The sequence below is a fragment of the Erpetoichthys calabaricus genome, chromosome 5, assembly GCF_900747795.2.
Source record: "Erpetoichthys calabaricus chromosome 5, fErpCal1.3, whole genome shotgun sequence".
In the NCBI taxonomy this organism is placed as follows: domain Eukaryota; kingdom Metazoa; phylum Chordata; class Cladistia; order Polypteriformes; family Polypteridae; genus Erpetoichthys; species Erpetoichthys calabaricus.
In genome coordinates, this window is record NC_041398.2 from 247,884,510 (window position 1) to 247,903,107 (window position 18,598).

Genomic DNA, 18,598 nt, shown 5'->3' on the forward strand with positions numbered 1-18,598 from the left:
CCGGAAGTGAGACATAGAGTCGGGGTGAGGGCTCCAGCTCCGAGGATACGCAAACAAGGCCAGTACACCAGTAAAAGGAAACCTCCTAAAAAGACAGTCGCTTAGCTGCTAATGCACAATGATGCGAGCACTTCGGCAACATGAATCCTTCTAGTAGAGAGATGCCCAGAGTAGTTCTGACGATTTAAATACTTTCTAGGATCCCGTGCTTTTAACAGCATGGGCTTACACAGTTAGTATATATCAGCTGACTGCCAACATTCTTTATTTTTGAGCAGCACTGCGCCCCTGTTGCTTTTCAAATTAAATACAGTTGGCCGGTTCCAAGCATCAGCTGGATGATAACATATATATAAGACTGCAAGACAAGCACATTAGTGAGTCTTTATTGTTTGTTAATTTATTTTTATTTTTAAAGTTGTGTTTTTTAATTATATTTTTCTCAAACAATTAAAAACAACACTTCATTTTCCTCCCGGGCAACGCTGGGTATTTCAGTTAGTATTTATATAAAATTGATGACTTAAACACTTTTAAATGCATATGGGTTGTGGGGGAAGTGTTGTGCACTATGGATAAGGGGAAATTAGTTACAGACTTATGCTGAAATTATTTCTGAAGTGTTCCATCACGTTTGATGACAATTTTTCTTAGTTTTTGTCATGTCACAACCTTCCATTTTGTTTCTTATATATCTGATGTATAACTACAACTACTGTTGCTACTCTTTTTTCAATTTCTATTTTTAAAATAAAAAATATATACCTGGAAACTCACAAAAACCTCAAAATGTGAAAAAGTGTTCACCTCTGAAATTTGCCACCCCACCTTATAGTTGAGCATGCAAGACACCATTTTAAGCAACACAGCAAGATAATCTGCTTCAAGCGGTCTGCAAAAGTAAACCAAAAATCTGATGTTTTTTTAGTCAAAATTTTGCTGAATATTATTAACGTTAGCAAAAGTAATTACATTGTCTGAGATGTTCACAAACTGATTACTAACTTATAAATACTGTTTATCAAGGATATAAACATGTTCACCAGCAAAGACTCAAGATTTCCTTGCCAGTGTGTGAACTGATATGTTGTAATACACAACCACATAACAGAAAAGTAAGAGTTTAAGGGCAGCAATGACCTTAGCTATTAAAGGATGTCTCCTACATCCTCCTCCTACATTCTAGACTGAGACAAAAAACACTACTAAAGTGAAAGATTACAAGACACTAAAACATTGCAAAGAGGAGTAAAAAGTGAATCTGCATGCTGCGAGTCCTGTGATGCACTGCCACCGTAACTGGCCTGTTCCATGACCTCAATGCTGCTGGGATATACACCAGTCCATCATAACCCAGAACCAGATTAAGCAGATCTGAGAATGACATGTTAACACCCAGTGTTCACAATAATATATTTTAGCACAGGACACAATCAGCAAATCAGCAAAATCCCCCTAAATTAAATAAGTGTGCCCTTTCAAACACAACATAAAAAATTATGTACCGGATTACTGTTACCATAATAAAAGAAAAGTGTTATTTCTAAATTTATTTTTAAAAATCGGAAATGTTGCACTACACTGTAGACATAATAAACATAGTTTATTCTTATTAGTATTCTCTGTTGCATTTAGTCACAAAATGATGTAAAGATGTTTTTCAAATTTTGCTAAAATGGATATATAACATTTTTTAATGGACCCCATCCCCTTCTTTGAACCAGCTTCTTTACAAATGTCTTAAATGAAATCTCACAGGCATGTGAAAGAAGGCTCTTCAAAATGTTTGAAAACTGGCAATAAACCCCAAAATGCTAGAAGTAGGCTCTTTCACTCCCACTCTCTCAGCTAGAATGTCCCCTTATCTGCCTGAACACAGAGTGTGCAATAACTGAAGGTTTAAATTAGAACACTCAAACAATTTTCATGAGGACAGGCCATAAAGGCAAAGGATAGATCTAGGCCAACTGCCATCACTGCCGGAGTACTTTCATATATGCACTTTACAAACAGACATAAAATATCGTCATATATGGCTGTGATTGTAAAAGTTACACAATGGGTTTATCTTTTATATTTAAATAATCTTTGAATAATTAAATACTTTATGCACGGAACTTACTTTGTATTAGATATGTATATTTTCAAGCTATATGGCACCTGGTCAAAGTCACCTTTAACTTTCTAATTTCATTGTGTTTGATGTCATTGGGCAAAATGGAAATGATGATAGATGATAATTGCATTAAGTGGTTGCCCCACTAAAAAAAAAAATCAGGTTTTCAAAAGCAAATTGCTGATTATGACAGCTCAACTAACTTCTGTGAGACACTTTCATTTTCAGATCTCCAAGCTTCATGAAGAACTGTATAGGCATGTCTTGTTTACAGAGTTTTACATTTAGTATGTATGTTGTTATTTTTACACTACAAACCTAATACAGATTAAACATTACTGGTGAAGAGATAATACTTGTGATTTTATAGGACGATTACTTTTACAGAAAGCTTAACATTCACACCTTCCATATAGCATGATTTTTAAAAATAAATCTTACAATTTATAATTGAGTTATGCATGTTTGTTTCAGGTACTTTAAATTGTCTTCATTCAGAAACTAGACTAACACAAGACCTCACCCATTTGAAAGTTGAGTAGAAATTCTCTTTTACATTCAATCTAACAAACATATTTCACTGGATTAATTACCTGAAGAAAAAGAGGGAGATCAAACCATGACTGTTTACAAGGACGCCCAGGCTAAGGTGGAAGTAGCAGTAGATATAAATGTGTTTCACTTTGTTGCTCTGTAAACATAAAGAGAAAAAGATTTGTTTAAAAAACACTTAAAATGATTGCCATATCAATTTTGATCATTTTATATCACATTTCTAAAATACAATTTATAAATACAATCACGCGTTATTTTTTAGGTGCCTCACAGATTCAGCATACTAGGTTAATGTTCACCCAGTAGTTCCAGACCTCTACCACCTGGTCTATTTATTACCTGGTGATAGGCTTTAGGCCTGTAACAGGTAAACAGGACAGTTAAAGCTTCTGTTGCCCAGTAGCTCATCCCCAACCCAGTTTTACCCTTTCATGAAACCAATAGATTTCACAAATACCGATGGTTAAAATATAAGTAATAAAGAAAATGTCTTGTGAAGAGAAATCTGTCTTTTCAATCTTAAAAGTATTTTTGTGAGCCAATTCTGAACAAAAAACTCACTAATTCTTTCTTTTCTGTTTTTCATACCCATTGGCCTTAAAAGCACAATGTACCTAAAACCATTTTTTTCTGTAATTAACCATCCATCCACCCATTATCTAACCCGCTATATCCTAACTACAGGGTCACGGGGGTCTGCTGGAGCCAATCCCAGCCAACACAGGGCACAAAGTGGGGAACAAACCCCGGGCAGGGCACTAGCCCACCGCAGGGCACACACACACACACACACACACACACACCAAGCACACACTAGGGACAATCTAGAATCGCCAGTCCACCTAACCTGCATTTCTTTGGACTGTGGGAGGAAACTGGAGTACCCCGAGACACGGGGAGAACATGCAAACTCCACGCAAGGAGGACCCGGGAAGCAAACCCTCCACCGTGCTGCCCTGTAATTAACCTTTAATAGTTTTTTTTTTTTATCCTTAATTACATCGGTGCTGAATTGCTACTAGTGAGCTAAAGCATCCAACACAGAGGATGAAGTGCAAAATGTCAAAGGCTAAAATAAGCAAAACTTGTTATGAAATATATAGGTGTCATCGTCAGTCTTCATTCGGGAGCTCAACAATATGGAAAACCTGCTTTAGGTAAACTGCGTGTGAAAGCTCAAATTTTGCCACTCCATAGGGGAGACACAATAACTTTTTGAACCTGTTTTCACACCCGGGTGGAGGTAAGAACTCACCACTGCAGCACACCAACAATTTATAAATGTTATGACTTTTTGGTTCATTTTTGCTGATGATATTATAGCTCAGCGCTGGGAATCTGATTCTGTTAGATTGGTAGGAATTGTGTGTCTCGTGATGTCACCATCGTGATGGCATAACAGTCAGTGCTGTGCATTAAATGGCCAAGGTCTAGGTTACTTATCTGAACTTATCATGACTTACAAGCCTGAGCGCACATTAAGATCTCAAGATGCCGGTCTGCTTAGGATTCCAAGAATTAATAAAATAACAGTGGGAGGTCGAGCTTTTAGTTACAGGGCCCCTAAACTGTGGAGTGGTATGCCTGCTATTATAACAGATGCCCCTTCGGTCTCAGCTTTTAAATCACGGCTGAAGACTCACTACTTCAGTTTAGCACACCCCGACTAGAGCTGCTGATTAACTGTACAGACTGCATCTCTGTTGTCAGTCATTAGCACTAAAATATAAGTAACATGATAGTTCTAATTTGTTACTAACCCTCACCTATTCCGTTTCTCTTCTCGGTACTCAAATGTGGCACTTGGTGCCACGGCCCACCTGCCAAGTTGTTTTGCCTGCCTAAGGTAAAGTCATCCCTGATGGAGGATCGCTGGAATCGTGGAAAAGAGGGGTCATTTCATCGGATTAGCGCTATTTCAGCTGTGGAATGGCCAAATTGGGGAGGCAGCTTGATGAATGAAGTCTCCAGGACTCTGAACAAATCCAAATCCTATTATGGGATATCATCTCCTGTTGAATTCTGCTCCGTACTTCTAAAATTTTTATTTTTATACTGTATTGAGGATTTATTCTGTTCTGTGTATTGTACTGTATTGTCCCCCTTTTTCTTTTTGACACCCACTGCATGCCCAGCCTACCTGGAAAGGGGTCTCTCTTTGAGCTGCCTTTCCTGAGGTTTCTTCTATTTTTTTCCCTACAAGAGTTTTTTTTAGGTTTTTTCTTGTCTTCTTAGAGAGACAAGGCTGAGGGGCTGTCAAGAGGTAGGGCCTGTTAAAGCCCATTGCCACACTTCTTGTGTGATTTTGGGCTATACAAAAAAATAAACTGTATTGTAATTGTATTGTAAGATACCAAAATACAGTGATCCCTCGCTATATCGCGCTTCGCCTTTCGCAGCTTCACTCTATCGCGGATTTTATATGTAAGTATATTTAAATATATATCGCAGATTTTTTGCTGGTTCGGGGATTTCTGAGGACAATGGGTCTTTTAATTTCTGGTACATGCTTATTCAGTTGGTTTGCCCAGTTGATTTCATACAAGGGACGCTATTGGCAGATGGCTGAGAAGCTACCCAACTTACTTTTCTCAATCTCTCTCTTGCGCTGACTTTCTCTGATCCTGACGTAGGGGGTGTGAGCAGGGGGGCTGTTCGCACACCTAGACGATACCGACGCTCGTCTAAAAATGCTGAAAGATTATCTTCACGTTGCTACCTTCTGTGTGCAGCTGCTTCGTGAAGCGACATGCTGCACGGTGCTTCACATACTTAAAAGCTCAAAGGGCACGTATTGATTTTTCACTGTTTTGTTTTTCTCTGTCTCTCTCTCTCTCACCCTGCTCCTGACGGAGGGGGTGTGAGCTGCCGCCTTCAACAGCTTTGTACCGGCGGTGCTTCACATACTTAAAAGCCAAACAGCCCTATTGATTTGTTTGTTTTCCTCTCTGTTTCTGACTGTCTGTGCTCCTGACGCGCACTCCTTTGAAGAGGAAGATATGTTTGCATTCTTTTAATTGTGAGACAGAACTGTCATCTCTGTCTTGTCATGGAGCACAGTTTAAACTTTTGAAAAAGAGACAAATGTTTGTTTGCAGTGTTTGAATAACGTTCCTGTCTCTCTACAACCTCCTGTGTTTCTGCGCAAATCTGTGACCCAAGCATGACAATATAAAAATAACCATATAAACATATGGTTTCTACTTCGCGGATTTTCTTATTTCGCGGGTGGCTCTGGAACGCAACCCCCGCGATGGAGGAGGGATTACTGTACAGTGTACCATAAGTGGCAAAAATGCAAAAAATGAAAAGGTATTCTAAGGATTCTGGACAGGTAAGCATTACCATCGCCAAGATGAGAGGCGACGCTCTTGCTGATGCAGCATATTTTCTTTTCACAGTTCAGAGAGGGTCGGCTGGATGTCAAGTGACCAAACATCCAGTCACTTGTGAATAAGCCCAGCCACTTCCAGGATCCAGAAATATAAAACCAACTGGCACTAGAAGTGGAACTGAATTGGAACACTCAAGAGCTCACCTTTCTTTTGCTTTATTCGTACTCTTTATTTTGATCTTTTGTTGTAACAAAGCTCTGGTATTAAACATGGGCCCACTAGTTATCCAACACTTCTTTTGGCCCTCAAGGCCCGTTATTGTGGGACTGTATGGTTTCTTAATTTCTTCAACAATATTAACTTGGTTACATGTCAATTATAACCCACACCTGCAGGCACTCTAAATAAATATTTCCAAAAATGTTGTGGCCATTAGTGTGATGCAATACCTTTACCTACATTTGTGATCAAACCAAAGAGACTCACAGAACTGAACCTAATCCCATGGGGAAAACTATGAAGAATTGCATGCCAGCCAGACAAATGCAGTCAAGTGACAGACAGAAAGAAGGAGACAATGAGTGTACTTACATGCACACACAAAACAGACATAAAGCGAGTAACCCAGTTAAGACTGAAACCTGGTTTATTAAAATCCTCAGTTAACATGTGACACTTCACTTTCTGGAGTTCTCCTTTGGAAAAATACACCAATGACACTAAACTGTGCAAAAGGTGTTAAGCAGCATCATTGGCCACTGTAAATCTGAAAACATGAATGGAGTCTGTGTCTTCCAGTATGGGGAACATTACTTTTAAAAGTTACTTAGTTAAAGTACATATATCTATAGGAAATAGACCAGAAGAAAAAAATAATCTGACACTTTATTTATAGGTTTCAGTTACTGGATGTACATTGTACAATATTTTCTGCCAATCAATATAAATTTAGCTATTTCTGAAATATTGACAGATTTTTTTTAACCAGGAGACGGAAAAATGCAATTACGTTAGGAAACTTATCTTTGTGGACACTTTCACAGTTTTCTAATGGTGTTAACTGCTAAAAGTTTTCATTACTGTGCAAAACCTAGTTTCATTTATTGAGAATATTCTGCAAAAGCCTCGGCACATATATAAAAAAATCTTTATAGAAAAGATGCTTTCAAGTATAATGAAAGGTTTACAAAAACTATAAAATCTGCTATAAATGAACATTTAAGAGTAAAAAAACTAAACAACAGCCGTTCCACAGCAATCACCTGGAGAGAAGTCATGAATTGGATTGAAAATGTATATAGATTAGAGCTTTCAAATAGCAAAGAATAGACTGAAAAAAACTTCTAAATATGTATCTGATAGGGTTATTTATTTAGATTTTTTAAATTGAACATTATCCTAGAATGTATTTTTTATTTATGAATTATAAAATAAGTCTATCTTAACCTTCAGCCCAAATAGATGACAACATTAGCCTAATCACTGCCTAGTTTTATTGGATACACTATAATATTGGTTAATGTAGTTTATGATGTAGGCTATAGTAGGTAACATGTAATTAATTAAATAACACACCTTGTCTACATTGGTCCAAGTGTGAGTGACATGAAAGGAATCAAGTGCTTCCATTGGACATGGGTAGCAACTGCACCGTGATGTTTCAGGTCAGATATCCTTTCATGGGAAACCAAAAAAGCTCCATGGTAGGGCTGGGCGGTATGACCAAAATTCTATATGACAGTATTTCTCTAAATTCTGCCGGTTTCACGGTATTCAACAGTATTTTTTTCCCCATGCATGAGTGGATGTTAACCACATTTTCCACAGCAATTACTGCAGTAGACTGGCTAATAATAACCTATTCCACTGTCATGAGAATTGTACATTGTACAAAAAAAAACATTTTAATGTGCACACACGTATTAATACAGGTTTGTATAACCTCATAAAGTGACAATTTTCAAAGGGGTGGGCACTAATGAAGAGAAGGAATCACATTGCATGACAGTTGCAGTCAAAATATAGAACCTTTTTAAATTGAACAAATTTTGCAAACAACTTAAACTAAAATTTTGGCAACATATTTTCAACCATCCAAAGAGGCATTTAGACTTAGTAAAATATCCAGAGGTGCTTGTCAAAAGTTGTATTGCACTGAGCATGTCTTAGAAAAGGAATAGTCAATATTTTTTGTAAACTAACTACACTTTCTATTAATGTTAACAATCTCTGTCCACTGACAAGTTAAAGTGACTTTTAAACAACTTTAAATATTATGCAGTTTAATTTTGGTAAACTAACAAATGAGAACAATAAAATAATTAAAATAGTGCAACTTCCAGTAATAGATTTATTACTTCAAGGCTTCAAGCCCAGGTACATTACACAGTATTCACCAAATAAAAATCAAATAAAATAAAATAAGTGCAACTTGGTGAGGACATCTTTACCAACTGATCCATCATATTGCAAATTGCATTAACATGGACCTTGCTTCAAGCTAAGCTATACTGTATACATAAATAAAGAAAACTGTAACTTGCATTTATAATGCTATTTGTGATATAGCGGGTCCACGGCTTCAAAAAAAAAAAATTTTTTAAAAAATGGCCAGATTTTAAATCCAGTTCGCCGTGTCCGTCTCCATGGGCGTGATTGCACGACCGCAGGGAGTTGAAGATTTAATTGGGGTGAGTCGCATCTGTACATGTGGGTGTGATCGTTCTCAATTGCTACATCGGTTTACCAAGGCTTTTGATTAAGGTGCTGCATCCAGAGAGACATATATTTATTGGCCGGCAGGATAGGGGGAAGGAAAAAAGAACAGATAGAGCAGAAGGAGGTTAAAGAAGGGAAAAGGCAGTCATGGCAGACGATCCAGCCACCACGAAGGAGAAGGCAGCACGAGCTGGGGCTCCACGTGGGAGCGAAGGCTGAGGCGCTCTAGGGGCAGGTTCGCCCCACTGACTAAGCGTATAGAGTGGGGTGAGCGAGATGTAAGGCAATAATAATAATTCATTTTATTTATAAGGCACTTTATATTAGTAGTAAATCTCAAAGTGCTACATAAAAATATTTAACAAAGACGAAACAAGATAAAAACAGAGATAAAACAACAATAAATAGTGACATTCTTGTTAATGTGCTTTCCTAAATAAAAAAAAAAGTCTCTAGCTGTTTTTTTTAAAACAGCCCACAATCTTTTTTTTTTTTTTTTTTTCAATCAAAAAATTGTTGTTACTGTTTACATCCCCCTTGGGCGGATGTGGAGATAGCGGGTGACATCATCCACTCAGCTGTTGCTAAACTGCAAAGGCAGCACCCCGAGGCACTTGTGCTAATTGCTGGAGACTTTAACCATGTGATGCCGGACAAAATATTACCTGCCTTCTACCAGTATGTGGATTGTAACACCCGGGGAAATAGGACTATTGACTTACTGTATGCAAACGTTAAAGATGCATACAGCGCCACCCCGCTGCCTGCGCTTGGGAAAGCAGATCATAACCTGGTTCTGCTTCAGCCTCACTACAAACCAAAAGTGAGGGAGCTACCTACAACCACACGCTCATTCAGGAAGTGGTTCCCTGAGGCAGAGCAGGCTCGGAGAGACTGGAACTACAGACTGGGATATCCTGCAAGGGTCACATAGTGAGAATATTGAGGAGGTTGTTGACTGCACTACTGACTACATCAACTTCTGTATGGACATTGTAGTTCCAGTAAGAACAGTACGCTGCTATGCTAACAACAAGCCATGGATTACAAGTGACATCAAGGGCCTTTTGAACCAGAAGAAAAGGGCTTTTAAAGGTGGTGATCAGCATGAGCTCAAGTTCGTGCAGAAGGAACTCCGAGTCCAGCTCAGGGCAGCGAAGGAGCAGTACAGGAGAAAGCTGGAGCAGAAGTTGCAGAACAACAGCATGAAGGAAGTGTGGGATGGGATGAAGATCATCACTGGCTGCAGCTCGAAGCAGGGTGCCACCATCGAGAGAGATGTGGAGAGAGCAAACCAGATGAACAACTTTAACAGGTTTGACCACCCTAACCCACTCTCACCACAGAGTACTGCACCCTCCAACCATCCTTCTGCTGATACCAGCATAGGAGAGAGTTTCCCCCAACCCACAATTACAGCAGCCCAGGTAAGCAGAGAGCTGAGGAGACTTTGTGCCAGCAAAGCAGTGGGTCCAGATGGAGTATCGCCATGACTGCTGAAGGCCTGTGCGTTGGAGCTGGGGAGTCCTCTACAGCGCATCTTCAACCTGAGCCTGGAACAGGGGAGAGTCCCAAGGCTTTGGAAAACATCTTGCATCACCCCCGTCCCAAAGATATCACGTCCTAGTGAGCTGAATGACTTCCGGCCTGTTGCTCTGACATCACACATGAAGACGACCATGGAGCGGCTGCTGCTTCACCACCTGAGGCCACGGGTCTGCCATGCCCTCGACCCTCTACAGTTCGCATACCAGGAGAAGGTGGGAGCAGAGGATGCCATCATCTACATGCTACACCCATCCCTCTCCCACTTGGACAGAGGCAGTGGTGCTGTAAGAATTATGTTTCTGGACTTCTCTAGCACCTTCAACACCATCCAACCTCTGCTCCTTAGGGTCAAGCAGACAGAGATGGGAGTAGATTCATACCTGGTGGCATGGATCGTGGACTATCTCACAGACAGACCTCAGTATGTGCGTCTCGGGAACTGTAGGTCTGACATTGTGGTCAGCAGCACAGAAGCGCCACAGGGGACTGTACTTTCTCCGGTCCTGTTCAGCCTATATACAACCGACTCCCAATACAACTCGGAGTCCTGCCACGTACAAAATTTCGCTGACGACACTGCTATCGTTGGCTGCATCAGGAATGGGCAGGAAGAGGAGTATAGGAACCTCATCAAGGACCTTGTTAAATGGTGTGACTCAAACCACCTACAACTGAACACCAGCAAAACCAAGGAGCTGGTAGTGGCTTTTAGGAGGACCAGGCCCCTCATGGACCCCATGATCATCAGAGGTGACTGTGTGCAGAGGGTGCAGACCTATAAATACCTGGGAGTGCAGCTGGATGATAAACTGGACTGGACTGCCAATACTGATGCTCTGTGTAAGAAAGGACAGAGCCGACTATACTTCCTTAGAAGGCTGGCGTCCTTCAACATCTGCAATAAGATGCTGCAGATGTTCTATCAGATGATTGTGGCGAGCGGCCTCTTCTACACAGTGGTATGCTGGGGAAGCAGCATAAAGAAGAGGGACGCCTCACGCCTGGACAAACTGGTGAGGAAGGCAGGCTCTGTTGTAGGCACGGAGCTGGACAGTCTGACATCTGTGGCAGAGTGACGGGCACTGAGCAGGCTCCTGTCAATCATGGAGAATCCACTGAACAGGATCATCTCCAGACAGAGGAGCAGCTTCAGCAACAGACTGCTGTCACCGTCCTGCTCGTTCCTCCCCCACACTATGCAACTCTTCAATTCCACCCGGGGGAGTAAATGTTAACATTATACAAAGTTATTGTCTGTATACCTGCATTGTTATCACTCTTTAATTTAATATTGTTTCTTTATCAGTATGCTGTTGCTGGAGTATGTGAATTTCCCCTTGGGATTAATAAAGTATCTATCTATCTATCTATCTGTGTTCCCAAGTTCTCTGGTAGGGCATTCCAGAGCCGTGGAGTAGCAACTGCAAAGGCCTCCCAATGGATCAGAGGAGCAACTGAGTGAGCACAAATCTATCAAAGAAAGACGGGAGGTGTGCCGACCTCGGACAGTCTGGCTTCGCAGTGGGTCGGCAGAAATGAATTCGTGCTGCAAAGGCTCCACTGGCAACACCAGTGATGGGTGAGCCGGGGAGACAGAAGGTGGTGGGCTGTGATCGGGTTAGGAGAGAGACTGCATTTTAACGTCTATTTTAACAGATTTATTTATTATGGATTTTATCCCCACGTTTCACTGGTTTTATGGATTTGCTATTTATTTGGATACTGTATTTTTTAACACTGCACAATGGACACTTGGTTATACTTTTGACAGTTTTTAATAAAAGCACTTGAGCACTTTCCACCATCCCCTGGCTTCAGTGAGATTTGTCAGCTCATCTCGGTCATAACTAATCGACGGTGTTGGTTCAACAGACTCCCATGTGGGAAGAGGGAGTCTGTAAGTGACCGGCATCATCACACTATTGCACAGTAAACAAGTACATTACACAGTATTCAAGTATTGGGAAAAAAGTGCTACTTGGCTTGCAGTATTATCCAGTACTATAGAAACAGCAGTCACACATTTTAAAATAATAATGGTTCACATCCGACATTCTAAAACCAAATTATCTCCAGACAACAGACATGACTCCCTTTTTCGGCAAGTTCTTCTGTGTCATCATGATCAACTTTATGTGCTACAGCTCCAGTTTTGGAATGTTCTCTGTCCATTTTCACCACACAATATCTCCACTAACCATGTTTAGCAGTGTAGCAATGAAAAAGGTCCCCCCTTAAACAGTTTCTCGTTGCGCCACATTCCAAACATTGTTTAGGCTATTTAAACCAGTGTTGCGGTATAAGAAAAATCCATATCATAACAAAAATAAAAAAGGGTTTTCGGTATGAACCGGTATACCTCTCAGCACTACTCCATGGTAAACGTTTTCGTCACCAGGGAGAGGGCTAACCCACTGACATTCTGTCTCCCACTCAGACTTGTACCTCAACAACCTATTACATTTCACAGGCAGACATGCGTTAGTAGGCATCACTAAATGGACATTCCTCTATACTGGTCAGTGTGACTTTTCTTTTTTACCTTCAATATGTGAACACAGCATAAAGGCAAAGGTAATGCTGACACGCAGTGTGCAGTGAGTGTCCGTCTATAACAGAGCGACACAAAACTAAACTCATTTACTTCACCTGTATAACAGTTGGCCATACATATCATATAGGGATAGGAATCATACGGTTCAATTTTGATTTATATGGTCTTGATTCAATTCAAAGTCGATTCCTAATTCAATCTATTTATTATAATCTTTATAAGCATCAATTCAAATATCAGGTGCTTGTACTTAGCCACGGGTATGCACTGGAGAGAGTGACAAAGGAGAGAGGAGAGATCAGCTGATCAACAAGAGGCTGCAAGTGTTGGATGCCAGTTTTGTTAAACATGCAACTACATAAATGAGGTACTCTCAGATTATTTCTGTGATATGTTTGTTATTTTGGAGGTGTGTTTTATGGCCCGCAACAACAGAAACAGTTTCTTTTGTTGTTCCCCAACCTAATTAAATTTTCCTGACATACGCCAAGAAGCTCGTAGCTCCTTATCACTATGGCTTCAGTCTTCACGCATCTTACACTTCATGTCAACATTACGTCATTATTACTAGAACATCAAAACATTTTCTGTTATAGCTGTGTGTTCAGCATTTCGTGCCTCGCATTTCCTCTGCCATTCTATATTTACACAGATCATTGTAGACACAGAACACACAGGAAATTTATGTATTTCAAATCACGGTATTTCATTACCTAATTCCTAACAAACACATCACCAGATAAACACTTCAACAGAGACTTCAGCTATGAGAATTGCAGCAGGGTGATGTCTTCATCTGACTGAATGGGAGGGTGAGGAGTGTAGCAGGCTGCGTTCTGCTAATCCACACATTTGCAAAACAAAAGCGGGCTAACAGCGCAGTGATAAGGAGCTACGAGCGTCTTGGCATATGTCAGGGAAATTTAAGGAGGTCAGGGACATGAAAAAAATTGTAAACTTCAGGGATTCTAGTGTTACTGGATTAGATTGAAATTTGGGGATGCTGGAAAAAAAAAAAAATTTTTTTTTTTTTTTTTTTTAATTGTTGAAATTTGTCATTAATAATGCTGCAGTGAGTGAGAGACTACTAACACACTGTATCCCCTGTTTCACCACAGCAATGACATCGATCTCATGGTGCCGGATTATGCAAATGAAGGCCATCTGCAGAAGCAAAGAGAAAGAATCAAAGTTCGTTGAAACTCAAAAGAGATGCATTTAGTAACTAGATACTGTAGCTGTAAGCGTAGTTCAGTTCATGCAACTGATCTAGTAAGATAGATATTTAATAACTCTTTACATTTACATAGCGCTTTTCTCACTACTCAAAGCACTCATTTAATATATATTACCCCCACTCCACCACCATCTGAAACCTTGTGCAAATACCAAAGTGGGGACTACAATTCCCATCAGCCAGTGTGCTGATCCAGATGATTTCATCAACGCTCTCAAAGTTTAAGGCCCACCAAGGACTGACTGTATGCAACACGTTCAGAAGTAATTAGTTGAAGTGAGCTAATAATATAAAAATAATAATAATATAAAAATAAATAATATAATAATATATAAATAATAATATAAATATAATAATATAAAAATAAATAAATAATAAAATAAAAATAATATTTCCCTTAAAGATAGGGTGAGAAGCTCAGTCATCCAGGAGGGGCTCAGAGTAGAGCCGCTGCTCCTCCGCGTCGAGAGGAGTCAGATGAGGTGGCTCGGGCATCTGATCAGGATGCCTCCTGGACGCCTCCCTGGTGAGGTGTTCCGGGCACATCTAACCGGGAGGAGGCCCCGGGGAAGACCCAGGACACACTGGAGGGACTATGTCTCTCGGCTGACCTGGGAACGCCTTGGGATTCTCCCATAAGAGCTAGAAGAAGTGGCCGGGGAGAGGGAAGTCTGGGCATCTCTGCTCAAGCTGCTGCCCCTGCGACCCAACCTCGGATAAGCGGAAGAGGATGGATGGATGAATAATATAAAAAGTACTTAGTTACATAGTACTTCTGACACATTCAGTTTACCAATAACACTATTACTGAGGTCCACTAACTTTGAAAATTTCCTGGGTGAAGCTAGATAACACAGCTAGGCTCATGGGGCGGAGTGGTGGCTCTGAGGCTAAGGATCTGCGCTGGTATCCCGAAGGTTGCCAGTTCGAATCCCTGTCACTGCCAAAAGAGATCCTACTCTGCTGGGCCCTTGAGCAAGGCCCTTAACCTGTAATTGCTCCAGGGGGCGCTGTACAATGGCTGACCCTGCGCTCTGACCCCAAGGGGTATGCAAAAAAACTAACAAATACTGTTGTAAGTCGCTCTGGATAAGAGCATCTGCTAAATGATGTAAATGTAAATGTCATGTATCTATTACTTCCATTGTAAATTGCACAAACATACAAGGTATTTTTTAAATTTCTTTAAAAAAAAAAAAAAAAAAAACTTCATTTCATATCACAATTTTGTATGGCAAATTAATATATACCATGATTGTGAAGAAATAACTGACTTGGAAAAATAATAAACATCCCCATGCAACCACTTCCCCAACAAACAGTCTTTAACAATTAATTACATTGCAGGATGCAGGGCCGGCATGTTAATGCTGCCTGAGATAAGCAACGTTTTTCCCTTTCCTTATTTTTCACACTTTTTAAATGCTACATTTGAATAAGGCACTGTATGTATATGCAGTTCTTAAAATGTAATACTTAACTCTGTTTTGTTTTAAATTTTTTTTTTTTTTTTTTAATTAAAAAAAAAAATGCTTTTGCTTTAATATACCACCCTTACCTTAATGCCACCTGACATGATCACTTTATCATACATGTCGGCTTTGCCAAGACAAATATAATCATAAATGATAAAAACTGAGATTCATGACTGAGTGAATTTTCCATTGCAGGCATAATAATAATTATTCAGACTTAACATTAAAGGAGGAAATCGAGAAGAAGATGCACACAGTACATGCATGTCTAATTTTAGAGTTTCTAAAAATGGCACCAAAGGAATACATCCAGCCACCTCCTGTGGCCATATCTAGCCTTTTCCCTTCACCCAGAATCTATTGAGCAGAGTTTAAATAAGCTTGCGGAGGACTCTGGCGTTCAGTAGATCTTCATCCAATTTCTCTATCACTCTTCCAAGTTATCCCCAAATAGATCATTTAGCCCTAATTAGCAATATAATTCAGTTGGCTTCACTTTGCCATTCTGCTACCTTGGTTTGCCAAGTATGAGGAACTTCATGCTGCCCCCACTTTGGAACAGTTTGGGTATGTGGTACATTATCTGAAAACAAACTTTACTCGGCAGGAACTGATCCAGCTTTTTCACTCACAGAGAAAAAAAATTATGAAAGGAATTAGTACGATGGATTCCAACGGTTAGTTTAAAATTACTTTCTCAAGAAAAACATGGGGAATCAGATATGAAATTAAGGGTACTTTCTATAGGCACGTTAAAAAGAGTTTCTCACACACAGAAATACAGACATACAGAATTAATTACTAAGTAGTGTGGCAGACAGTAGTACTTTAGAGCTCTTCAAATCTAGACTTGAAGATCTTTTTAAAGATCTTAAGTTGATAAAATTGGCAACACTTCTGTCATAAATGGCAGGGTTTTTTGTATTTGAATTATTCATATTTCATAAAGCTCAATTACAGAAAAATCTTTTCGAAGGATTTAAGCTAAATTCACTTGTTCTTCTTTTGGCTGCTCCTGTTAGGAGTTGCCACAGCGGATCATCTTCTTCCATATCATCCTGTCTTCTGCATCTTGTTCTGTTACACCCATCACCTGCATGTCCTCTCTCACCACATCCATAAACCTTCGCTTAGGCCTTTCTCTTCTCCTCTTTCCTGGCAGCTCTATCGTTAATATCCTTTTCCCAATATACCCAGCATCTCTCCTCTGCACATGTCCAAACCAATGCATTCTCACCTCTCTGACTGTCTCCCAACCGTCCAACTTGAGCTGACCCTCTAATGTCCTCATTTCTAATCCTGTCCATCCTCGTCACACCCAATGCAAATCTTAAGATCTTTAACTCTGCCACCTCCAGCTCTGTCTCCTGCTTTCTGGTCAGTGCCACCGTCTCCAACCAATATAACATAGCTGGTCTCACTACTGTCCTGTAGATCTTCCCTTTCACTCTTGCTGATACCCATCTGTCACAAATCACTCCTGACACTCTTCTCCACCCACTCCACCCTGCCTGCACTCTCTTTTTCACTTCTCTTCCACAATCCCCATTACTCTGTACTGTTGATCCCAAGTATTTAAACTCATCCACCTTCACCAACTGTACTCCTTGCATCCACACCATTCCACAGACCTCCCTCTCATTTACACACATGTATTCTGTCTTGTTCTTACTAACCTTCATTCCTCTCCTCTCCTCTCTAGAGCAAACCTCCAACTCCAGGATCTCCTCAACCTGCTCCCTACTATCGCTACAGATCACAATCTCATCAGCAAACATCACAGTCCATGGGGACTCCTGTCTAATCTTTTCTGTCAACCTGTCCATCACCATTGCAAATAAGAAAGGGCTCAGAGCTGATCCCTGATGTAATCCCCCCTCCATCACTCCTACCGCAGACCTCACCACTGTCACACATCCCTCGTACATATCCCATACAACTTTTGCATACTTCTCTGCCACTCCCGACTACCTCATACAATACCACAACTCCTCTCGAGGCACCCTGTCATATGCTTTCTCCAGGTCCACAAAGACACAATGCAACTCCTTCTGGATTACTCTATACTTCTCCATCAACACCCTCAGAGCAAACATCACATCTGTGGTGCTCTTTCTTGGTATGACAACACACTGCTGCTCACTAATCATCACCTCCCTTCTTAACCGAGCTTCCACTGCTCTTTCCCTTAACTTGATGCTGAGGCTCATCAATTTTATCCCCCTGTAATTACTACAGTCCTGCAAATCCCCCTTATTCTTAAATATCGGCACCAGTATACTTCTTCTCCACTCCTCAGGCATCCTCTCACTTTGCAAGATTCCATTAAACAATCTGGTTAAAAACTCCACTGCCATCTAAACTAAACACCTCCATGCTTTCACAGGTATATCATCTGGACCAACAGCCCTTCCATTTTCCATCCTCTTCATCACTGTCCTTACTTCCTCCTTGCTAATCCGTTGCACTTCCTGATTCTCTGTCTCCACATCATCCAACCTCTTCTCTCATTCTCTTCATTCATCAGCCTCTCAAAGTACTCTTTCCACCTGCTCAACAGGTCTTCCTCACTTGTGAGTACGTTTCCATCTTTATCCTTTATCACCCTAACCTGCTGCACATCTTTCCCAGCTCGGTCCCTCTGTCTAGCCCACCGGTCCTTTTCTCCCTCCTTAGTGTCCAACCTCTCATACAACTTATCATGTGCCTTTTCTGTAGCCTTCGCCACTTCTCTCTTCACCTTGCGCCTCATCTCCTTGTACTCTTGTCTACTTTCTGCATCTCTCTGACTATCCCACTTCTTCTTTGCTATCCTCTTCCTCTGTATACTCTCCTGTACTTCCCCATTCCACCACCAGGTTTCCATTTCCTCCTTCCTCTGTCCAGATGTCACACCAAGCACCCTTCTTGCTGTTACCCTTAGTACATCTGCTGTAGTTTCCCAACTGTCTGGTAATTATTCACTACCACCCAGTGCCTGTCTTATCTCCTCTCTAAACTCAACCTTGCACTCTTCCTTTTTCAACTTCCACCATTTAATCCTTTGCTCTGCCTTCACTC

At 40.6% G+C, this 18,598-nt stretch overlaps 1 protein-coding gene across 4 annotated transcripts in view; it reads right to left on the bottom strand.

Annotated features, from left to right (window-relative positions):
- The window catches only part of LOC114652371 (interleukin-15-like), a 523,178-nt gene that overhangs the window by 453,042 nt on the left and 51,538 nt on the right, over window positions 1-18,598 (bottom strand). For all 4 annotated transcript variants that reach the window (XR_007935106.1, XR_003716340.2, XM_051928194.1 and 1 more), the window contains exon 2: window positions 2,710-2,807. Coding sequence is in view for 2 of the 4 variants with exons in the window: in XM_051928194.1 (XP_051784154.1) it covers window positions 2,710-2,807 (98 nt within the window). In the remaining 2 variants the exon portion in view is untranslated. The remainder of the gene's footprint in view (window positions 1-2,709; window positions 2,808-18,598) is intronic.